The sequence below is a fragment of the Crocodylus siamensis genome, chromosome 6, assembly GCF_052110815.1.
Source record: "Crocodylus siamensis isolate JL-2025a chromosome 6, ASM5211081v1, whole genome shotgun sequence".
NCBI lineage: Eukaryota > Metazoa > Chordata > Crocodylia > Crocodylidae > Crocodylus > Crocodylus siamensis.
The window spans coordinates 25,816,683-25,827,785 of NC_143400.1; the positions used below are offsets into that span (position 1 = coordinate 25,816,683).

The 11,103-nt window shown below is 42.4% G+C and overlaps 1 protein-coding gene across 1 annotated transcript; it reads left to right on the forward strand.

Annotated features, from left to right (window-relative positions):
• Nucleotides 1–5,040: 5,040 nt before the first annotated feature.
• On the forward strand, nucleotides 5,041–8,791 carry LOC149861857 (olfactory receptor 14A16-like). The gene is made up of 2 exons (XM_090053831.1): nucleotides 5,041–5,945; nucleotides 8,710–8,791. The coding sequence occupies exons 1-2, from the start codon at nucleotides 5,041–5,043 to the stop codon at nucleotides 8,789–8,791; spliced, it is 987 nt and encodes a 328-aa protein (XP_089909957.1).
• Nucleotides 8,792–11,103: the final 2,312 nt, after the last annotated feature.

Sequence of the window (11,103 nt, forward strand, 5' to 3'; positions counted from 1 at the left end):
TCCTGTTCTCCTCTCCTTGCTGGCTCTCTGGTCTGGTTGTATCTCTGTAGTCTTCCACTTTGGTGCAGAGGGAGAATTTCATAGTGAGAGTCCGTGGAGAAGACTGGGAAATCAGGTGATAAAAGAATAAACTCTATAAAGCATTATTATCAAAACAAAAATTATAAAATGTTTTCTTTTTGTTCAAAATATCCTTTTTAGGGGGTCTGGAGTTTATATAGGTATGTCCACAAGCAGAGTCAATAAATAAATAAACATATGCAGCAGCAACAACAACAAAAAATCCAAAAATATCTATGTTCCACAAAAACTTTATAGCAGTCTAATAATGAACAGGGGCACCTTTGACACTGTTCAGGAGATGTTACTGATGTGAAAGTCACTCCTTACACATTTGTTGCTCTGATCCTGACCACTACCTTTGTTCTTCCTTCACTGGCCTTGCACAATGCATGGAGGAGAAAAATGTCCAACAGAACCACAAGGACAGGATTCCTGCTCCTGGGGTTCTCAGATACTCAGGAGCTCCAGTTCTTACACATTATCATTTTTCCAGCAGCATACCTGGCAGCCCTTATGGTGAATTTCCTCATTATCACAGCTTTAGCCCTCAGCCACCACCTGCATTCCACAATGCACTTCTTTTTGATAAACGTATTCATCCTAGACCTCGGCTCCCTCTCAGTGACCGTGCCCAAATCCATATCAAATTCCCTATTGAGCACTAGGTCAATTCCCTATTCTGGATGAATTGCACAAGTTTTTTGTCTCCTCTACTTGTTGGGAGCTGATTTGTGCCTTTTACTTTTATGCATATGACCAATACGTTGCCATCTGCAAGCCTGCATTGTGGGATAATAATGAACAGGAGAGCTTGCATCCAGATAGCTGCCTGTGCTTGGGCTGCTGGGGTCATCAACTCTGCACTGCACACGGGGAACAACTTTAGTCTACCCGTCTGCCACTCAAATATCATCAACCAGTTCTTCTGTGAAGTGCCCCAGCTGCTCAAGCTCTCTTGCTCTGACACATACTGAAGGCAAGAGTTCCCAGCTCTCTGTGATATGTTTTTAACTCTAGGCTGTTTTGTTTTCATCCTTGTGTCGTATGTTCAGATCTTCACCACAGTGTGGAGAATCCCCCTGAGCAGGGCCATTAGAAAGCCTTCTCCACCTGCATTCCTCACCTGATCGTGGTCTCCCTGTTTCTTTCCATTGGTGGCATTGCCTACATGAAGCCCATCTCTGACTCCCCGTCCCCTCTGGATCTCCTGGCAGCTGTTCTGTATTCTATGGTGCCTCCATTGATGAATCCGGTCATCTACAGCATGAGGAACAAGGAGATCCAAGCTGCCTTGAGAAAATTGCTCCAAAGGCAGATCCTCTCCAAAAACAATATGTCCATCTTTCTCTGATGACTTTCCTCTACTCATATGTTTCTTTTATAATTAAATAATTAAACTATTGTTTTCATACTATAGTGTGCAACCTATTTACAAACAATGAAGGTGGCGGGATAATTCTGTAGCTGTCTGTAAGGACAATGACACTTTACTTTCCTACTTTAATGGTGTTAACACAAAATGACCGAAGTCATGTTTCATGCGTCAATTTTACTGTCTTTGTGCCACCTAGAATCAATCCCATCAACTGCAAGATGCTGAAGAATTGAAGACATTCATTTATTAATTGGACTAATCAATTATTTGGATGAATATATAGGCAAATATTCAGATTCTGTGAAGCTTGGAGGAACTGCAGACATTTTAGAGTGTAGGAATAGAATTTGGACGGATGTGGATAGACTGGGAAGCTGGGCTAGAAATAACAGAATGAAGTCCAAAGAAACAACTGCAGGTTGCTGCACCTAGCGAAGAATAATCAAAAGCACAAATACAAGTTGGGTTATAAATGCCTGGGTGGTATCATTGTTGAAAAAGATATTGGGGATCTGGTGGATCACAGACTCAACATGAGTCAGTAATTTGATGCATCTACAAAAACATGAATCTGGTTTGGGCTGCAGCCACAGGAGTATTAGATATAAAACACGAAGGTGATAGTACCATTCTAGATGACACTGGTTAGGCTTCATCTAGACTACTATGTAACGTTCTGGGCTCCATATTTTAAGAAACAATTTTAACAAAGTAGGGAAGTTCAGAGATAGGTGACATGAACGATAATGGGCTGGAATGCAAGCCATGCAAGGAGAGGTTTAGCAAACTAGACATATTTAGCTTGAAGAAAAGGCAACTAAGGGGGCATATCACAGCCATCTTGTAATATCAGAAATACTGACATGCAACAGTGGGTGAAAAACAACAGTTCTCCATTGCTGCATAGGGAAGGATGTCAAGCTTCAGATTAAAACAAGTAATTTTAGATTAGATTTGAGGAAAAAAGCACCCTTGTTTTCAGAATAGTGAGGATGTGGAATAGATTGCCCAGGGAAGTTGTTGAACCTTCAACTGGAGGTTTTCAAGAAGAGGTTGGATGGACATTGGTCAGGGATAATTTAGGTGCAACATTCCTGCATTTGTGCGGGCGTTGGACCACATGACTTTTTAGGCCCCTTCTAACCCTGTGATTCTATTTTTATTATTTACATCACTAATATGTAGTGGATTAAAACAATGGACTGCAAGAGAATAGACAGTGAGACGGTAGTATTATTGGATGTCTTCTTACACGACCTCATTTTTTTTCCTTTGGTAGGGCAGACAGACAGATGGGTACTAGTTCTCATGATATTTCATGCATGTGTGAAGTGTTTGAATTTAAGATGACATTAATAAGGTTTTAACAAATTATCTAATTTTACTGAAACAGCACTTTCCAAAGAGAAGTGCTTGGGGTTCCAGTTGGAGCCTGATCACATTAAACTTAGTAGAATGATCCCATATCTTAACTACTGCAACTAGGTCTTGAATCCACCCAGGTCTTATCTAAACCTGTGTATGGCACAGGGCTCCCTTATTCCATCGTAGAACATGCTTTCTTGCCCACGTCTGCTGGAGTGCTCCTTCAACTTCTTTTTCCTGAAGGCTGTGAATGAAAGGGTAATTTGCTTGAGTTTTTCCTCCTACCTTCATACCCTTGATCCTATTTTCTATCATCTTTAGGTCTGGTACTTCTTTTCTGCCCAGAGCCCAACGCTGGTGACTAGAGCACTGAAGGTATCAGGCATAGGGATGAAGTGTTCTGATAAGTGGTGCTGGGTAGAATCTAGATGGAATGAGGGGGTTACATGCTGAGAACTGAGTTGACAATAGTGGGGATTACCCAAATGTATGTTGCTGAGGAGCTGCTAAGTGGCTAAATGTGCATTGAAGTTGAAGGTGTGGGAGCTGGTTTGAATGGTGATGGAAGGAGCTAGAGAGGGACTGCTGGCAAGAGTAGGTGCTGTCTTATGGCTAGGCATACACAACAAATGACTGAAGACTTCTGTGGTGCGTCTACATGAGATGCTTTATTGCGTTGTGACAGGGAGTTGCCTGGACCACCAGTCAATCCCCTAGTTAGGGTCAACACTCCTCTGTCCTTTAGTTTCTGTCCTGCCACAACTTTGTTGGTATTATTATGAACAGGAGGAAATGCAGCCCATAATAGATCTTTTCTAGCTTGTTTTTGAGACTGGTTCTTTCCCAGGGCTCCTCCTTCCCCTACACTCCGGACTGACACACACCCGAGATGTTTTGCAAATTATGGACCTTGTGACTTCCGCTTTCAACTTCCTTGTCACCTTTGGCTTGGGAATTCTTCTCAATTTATATTAGACACAGATCATTTACCCATAAGTAGAAACTTGAACAAAACTGAAGGTCAAACTCTAGTCCTCTATAGAGACTTTCTTGGTGACTACCACATCACAATTCAGATTCAGGCTTGGCAGGACTTTTCTCGCAGTCCAGGCCTGACTCATGATGAGACTTCAACTCACTTGAAAGGACTGTTGCTCTTAATAAATTATTACCCTAGATGTTCAACCGGGCTCTAGGGCTCACAGGTTTCTGCACCTAAGTCTGTGCCTATGACTTATGTACTGCAGAAAATTAAACTAGAGCACAGCTATTCCATTCTACTAAAATCTATACAGCTAAGACTGTTTACATTTGGGCCTTTGCTTCTGAGCTGTGCAGGACTCCAAGGAATGAGTCCCACGAGCCTTTAGAAGAAAATATCTAAAAAATTGCCTCTTTGCTTCAGTCCTTTTATACAAGGCATGGTTGAGCTCAGCTGCACATTCAGAAATGTGGTTGGATTTACTTCTATCAGTCCAGGGAGCAGAGGAAAACCTCTGAGTTATCTGTGATTTTGGGGATCTAGACTAGTGGTTGGTGCAAAGGAGATTTGACAGATGAACTGGACATAAGCAAAGAATCTTGGTAGGGGAAATTTGAATGACACAAGGTGAGGAAACTTCCACAATTAACTTTAGTAAGTTTGCTGAATCAATTAAAGATCTTGCCTTAGTAAGCTGCAGAGGAGATCTAGGGATATAAAAGTTGAAAGCTGGTTCCAAAAATGATACTCAATATTATGTGTAGTAAATTCTAAGGCGTGAGACTGAGTGAAGAAATTTTCAGTGTTTTTACTATTAAGTCAGATAAAGTTCTACAGCATATTTGGAGGAAGGGTGAGGAATGAGACCTTCTGGGAGCTCATCTTTTTATATAGTATTTTTGACTTCACAAATTACATTTGGTTCTGTTAGCAGAAAGTTTCCAGATGAGATCAATTGAAAGCCATACACTTTCAGATAAGAAAATATCGACCCAGCCACAACTCAGGGGTTTTTGATTTTTGAGTTTCTTAATGGAATATTAAAATGCTTTATGTCAGGTCTTTTCAGAGACAAATAATTCATTACGTTCCAAATTTCCATGAGGAAAAAATAATGGGGAAGTCTACATTCTTAGCATGCAATTTAGAGGCATTATTGATGGGACTATCAAAGCCACTGAGTTTGTTACTCTCCTCCTTACCATTGCCCTTGTTCTATTATAGCCAGGATTTGCACGGTGCCCTGGGAAGAAAGATGCCCAACTGGACGGTTGTAAGCGAGTTCCTCCTCCTGGGCTTCTCTGACACTCGGGAGCTGCAGATCTTACACTTTGTCATCTTTCTCACAGCATACCTGGCAGCCTTAGGGGTGAACCTACTTGTTATCACTGTTGTAGCTATGGACCACCACCTCCACAGCCCTATGTACTACTTCTTGGTGAATTTGTCCTTCATTGACCTTGGATCCATCTCTGTCAATGTCCCCAAGTCCATGGCCAATTCTCTCTTAAACAGCAGAACAATTTCCTATTTTGGATGTGTTGCCCAGATCTTTCTTTTCCCACTTTTTTGTGCAGCTGATTTTGCTTTCCTCACTATTATGGCATATGACCGGCATATTGCCATCTGCAAACCACTGCATTATGAGATAATAATGAACAAGAAAGCTTGTACTCAGATGGCTGCCAGTGCATGGGTCAGTGCTATTCTCTATTCTGTGTTGCACAGTTGGAGCATATTCAGCAAACCCTTCTGCTATTCCAAAGTGATCAACCAGTTTTTCTGTGAAATCCCCCAGCTCCTCAAGCTGCTCTGCTCTGATGCATACATTAGAGAACTGGGGCTTCTTGTATTTCGTATGTGTTTAGCTTCAAGCTGCTTTGCTTTCATAGCTGCGTCATATGTTCAGATCTTACCTACAGTGCTGAGATTGCCCTCTGAAGAGAGTCGGAATAAAGCCTTCTCCACCTGCCTGCCTCACCTCGTTGTTGTCTCCTTGTTTGTGATCACTGGCACCTTTGCCCACATGAAACCCGTTTCGAATTCCCCCTCAGCCCTTGATCTGTTTGTGGCTATTTTGTATTCTGTGGTGCCTCCATTGATGAATCCATTCATTTATAGCATAAGGAACAAGGAGCTGAAAAGTTCTTTGAGGAAACTGCTCCATAGGAGGGTATTTGACCATAATAACAAATTCCTCTCCCTCTCATGACTGTTATTCAGTTATATTATTCGTTACAGCTATAATGAAGTGATAACAGTATTTTTTTTCCATAAAAATATAATGTGCAACCAATTTATTGAAAATCACATGTTAGTGTGGTAAAAATGTTATGGATCAGCAACCAAATTAATAGACCTTTTGTTTCTGCACTCTCCCTCTCTGGATGTCCATTTTGAAGTGACACATATCACTCATATTATTTAGGCACTGCCTACAATGTCTATGTCTATCTGTGTGTGTGTGTGTATCTATAAATATATATGTAACAGATGTCTGATTGGTATTAGGGTCTTCCTAATTTGAGAGATAAAAAATCTTGTTGAGGGAACAGTGAATTTCTTGTTGTCTTTTCTAGTTCCTTTCCCCCCATATCGTTTGGTTGATTTAATGGAGTAATGTTGTATGAAGCCAGAATGGATGATTACAATTAACAAAGGAATAGAGCATAGAACGCAGAATTTCACTGACTTATTTTTGGTTAGGACTTAACCTTTTCTTTCCGAAATCCCTAACCTTTATTTAAAGAGCTCAGGTCAGTTGCTTTTGGGGGGAGGAGCTGAAGAGTAGCACTATGGTTTAAATTGTTTTGTACTGAGATTCTCAATAAGTCAACTCTTTGGGGTTTTCTAAGAGACCAATATGCTTGTGTATCCACTAGTGAAGGAATGAAAAATAAGTGTCTGGACAGCACTGTTTGGACAGTGGACATACGATGTTTGGACAGCACTGTTCCTTGCTTTCTGATTTTTTTTTTTTGGTGGGTCTTTGCTGCGTTCCTAAAAACATGTTACTGTGGACCTAAAGCCATATGTGTATGTTGTTGATCATGTATGTATGTTGTTGACCGCATGTTAAATTGGAATCAATAAAGATCTGAATGCTGCGTCACCTTTGTTATTGGAGAAAAGCTGTTTGTCTTTAGGGAATACTGCAAATGTTCTCTCTTCCAATCTCTCTCTAAATAAGAATGAATGAATTAGGATTTCACCATTTATTTCAAAGGGTTCAGAATTTGGGCAATGTGCTTTTTCTTGCAGGGGTATGGTACTGCTTTTCTTTACTGCTGGGAAAGATGGTTAGGGTTCTCACTAAATCTAGTTTTTCCTGTAACTTCGGGACGTACTGTACCACCTTCTGGGCCTTTGCCACCTGGACCTGAAAAGTTTCTTGTAAGAGAGCTAATATTCCTGTGGTTGCCAGCCACACAGGAGAGCTGGCTATACTTTAAAGAAGCCTTACTGAGAGTGCAGGAACAAACCATCCTAGCAAGTGTGGCAGAAGACCAGCTTGGTTTAGCAGGGAACTCTTCAGTAAACTAAATCACGAAAAGGCAACTCATATTCTTCCCTAGTTATTTGTCCAAGTTTCCACTTCCTATAAGAGCATTGCTCAGGCATGCAAGGATGGATTCAGGAAGGTCAACGCGCAACTGGAGTTGCAGCTAGCAAGGGACGTGAAGGGTAACAAGAAGGGTTTCTACATGAATGTCGGTAGCAAGACAAGGGTCAGGAAAAGTGTGGGCTCCTTACTGAATGGGGAAGGCAATCTATTGACAGAGGATGTAGAAAAGGCTGCAGTACTCAATGCCTTTTTTGCCTCAGTCTTCACAGGCAAGGCCAGCTTCCAGACTACTGCACTGGGTGACACAATTTGGAGAGGAGGTGAGCAGCCAACAGTGGCAAAAGAACAGGGTAGAAACTATTTAGAAAAGCTGGACATATGTAAGTTCATGGGGTCGGATGGGATGCCCCCGAGGGTGCTGAGGAAGTTGGTTGATGTATTTGCAGAGCCGCTGGTCATCATCTTTGAAAACTTATGGTGATTATGAGAGGTCCCAGATGTTTGGAAAAGGGCAAACATGGTACCCATATTTAAGAAAAGGAAAAATGAGGATCCAGGGAACTATAGACCAGTTAGCTTCACCTCAGTCCCTGGAAAAATCATGGAGCAGATCTTCAAGGAATCCATTTCTAAGCACTTGGAGGAGAATAGGGTGATCAGCAGGGATTAACCGGGGGCAAGTCATGCCGGACCAACCTGATAACCTTCTATGATGAGATGACTGGTTCTGTGGATGTGGGGAGAGCAGTGAACGTGGTATACCTTGACATTAGCAAGGCTTTTGATATGGTCTTCCATAAGTTACTTGCAGGCAAGCTAAGGAAGTATGGGTTGGATGAATGGACTGCAAGGTGGATAGAAAACTGGCTGGACCATTGGTATGGCCGTACTGAATTATGGCGAAAGTGGGCTGCGCTGCAGCTCATCTAGCAGGTTTCCCCACACGCCTCCACATTGCTAGTTGCTGCTGACTGGCTACTGACTGTTATAATTAACTAATGAAACTATGGTTTTAACATTATAGCGTGCAACCTACTTATAAAACATGAAGGTGGTGGGATAAATTCTGTACCGTTGGTCCACTACAGTTTTCCATAGGATTGGTGAAAATTGCTGCCTAGCCAGTCAGTCCCCAGCCTGTACCAGTGCATGGGATTGTGCTGTCCTAAGTGCACTATCCACAAGTCTCTTTCTCTTCCCTTAGTTCCTTGCATGCTTGTTTCCAAACATCGCCCCATCCCATTCTCCACTAGCCCAAATTAAGCCCTGGACACTGCTCCATTACTTTTCAGTTCTTCTCCCTCTTCCTTGCTCTGTTGCTGTGTTTTGGATATTATTTACAGGGCTGCCTCCGCACAGGGTCTCTGAGCACACAGCTAACCTGGGGATTTGCTGCATAAGTTCAGCGTGGTATACGTTCACAATATTATGTTTGGAGTAAAATTCCAGGGATGTGAATTTTGTCTGCATTTGCGGAAAATGCTGAAAACTCAGAATTTCCTGTGTGATTGCAATTCCAGCACATGCTCAAGTCTCCTCTGCATCATAAAGGGATGAAATTCAGAAAGACACAAAGCCACAGATGATAGGTCTCCAGTCAACTAATGACTGTTCATTATGAACATCCCCAAGAACAGCATCTGCAGGTGCTCTACGTATCCCTTGCCCTCAGCACTGGAGGTCCCAGGATGATTTTGGAAAACAGGCCCATTGTATTTCATTAAACTACAGCATTGACAAGTCCAAGATATGCACAGGGCTTTCCCACTTGCTTGTGAAATGGCCATGACAGGCAACCCATCCCAGGCAGGTTTTGAGAGGGATATATAACCCCCTTGTCTGCTTTACAAAGACAGTCAGTAACAACCCCCTTGAGATCAGGGTCCCCCAGACATGCATGAAGTTGTTGGGTCCCCTACGTCTTACCCCTCCAGACAGAGCAACTCTGGTTTGGGAAGGAAAGCCAGATTACTGCTCCAAATAGATCTTGGGATCTACACACCATGGTGTCCCGCATCTATCGCTGGACATTTGTAGAGTCAGTAAGAACAAAATTAGCAGTCACATGCATAAATTTGATATTTTGGGGAAGTGTCCACGTAATTCTTGTGTATAGGGAAATTCTGTAACAACAATCGGCTGGAGTTCTTTAATGATGTTAATTAGCATATGGACAAGGGGGATCTAGTTGATCCAATTCAATCCAATATTAAGAGCTTTTGACAAGGTCCCTCATCAAAATATCATTTTAAAAAATGACCTTTTTGTGAGGGACCATTGGAGTGGACAGAAGGTCCTTTTATGGATCAAAACATAAAATTGAAAGATGAGAAACAAAGAGTAGAGCTAAATGGCCATTTTCAGGTTGGAAGAAGGACAACAGCAGAGTCCCCTGGGGCTTTGTGCTAGGGACCGTTTTGGTCGACATTTTTATAAATGATCTGAGAGAGGGAGTGCACAGTGAATTCTCAGTGTTCCCAGAAGATACTAAAATATCCCAGTGGTCCAACCCAAAGCTAATGGTGAGGAGTTGTGAAAAGATCTCACCAAATTAAGACCCCTACTCAATCCAATGAGTGCTGTCCTCAATAGAGACTGCTGTTACTGGGCCTACGATTGTTTCTGTGGTTCTTGCATTCGCTTGTGTTTTAAAAAAACACATTTGCAGAATACTTCCTGCTAAAAAAAGCATATGGGATTTTTCATTTGAAAGCCAAGATTTTTTTTTGGAAATGCTGCTATGATGGCTCATAGGTTACTGTTTCAAGGCCTCAGGTTTCTGTTCTACTCTCTATGCTAGCTCTTGGGTCTGCTTATATCACTTGAATGTGCCAATTTGGTAAGAGGACATGGTTTCATCATGAGAGTCCTTGGAAGAGAATGGGAAATCAGTCAATAAAAGAACAAACCCTATACAGCATTAGAGAATCAATAAAAAATAATTATAACATGTTTTATTTTTTACCTGAAATGTTCTTTTTAGATGGCTTGGTGTTTATATAGGTATCACCACAAGAAAAGACTTTTACAGAAACTTACCTCCCCCAATTTGCTTTCCGTTGAAAACTGTACAGCAGTCTCACATGGCATCTTTGGTTTTTGTTCAGGAGATGTCACTGATGTGAGATTCACTCCTCTTACATTTGTTGCTATGATCCTAACTGCACAAGGCATGAGCTAGGCCATCGGTGCATGTTTCAGTGTGCAGGGCCGTAGAGCTGATGGGTCGCTGCGGCTGCACGAGGCAGTGCGGGTCCCCAACCCTGCACGAGGCAGGAGCTAGGCCATCAGTGCACGGGTCTGTGCACAGGGCTGTAGAATTGACAGGATGCCGCAGTTGCATCAGGCCATGTGGGTCCCAGTGCACAGGGTGGTGTATGGCTGGCTGAGAGAGGGCTGATATACCCTGATGGCTGAACAGCGACTGTATGGGCTGACCACCGTTGCAAGGGAGGCCCCTGGGAGTCATGAGTTACCTGGAAAAGGGATCCTCACAGGGGAGGAAGGGTCTTCTTATTGCAGGGGATCAAGGAGAAATCCCTGAGGAGTGGGAAAAATTTGCCCTTGGGCACAGAGGGGAGTCTAGGGCCCCTGTTTGTTAAGAATAGTGTCATAGTTATGGGTCCCTCCTAATTGAGCAGGTAATGATGGGAGAGAGTAATGATGTTTTATTAGGTAACAGGATCTTTCCATGGGTTGCCATTTCTTCTTTGCGCATTGCTGGTGTCTGGCTCCTTACACTGCTGGGATTCC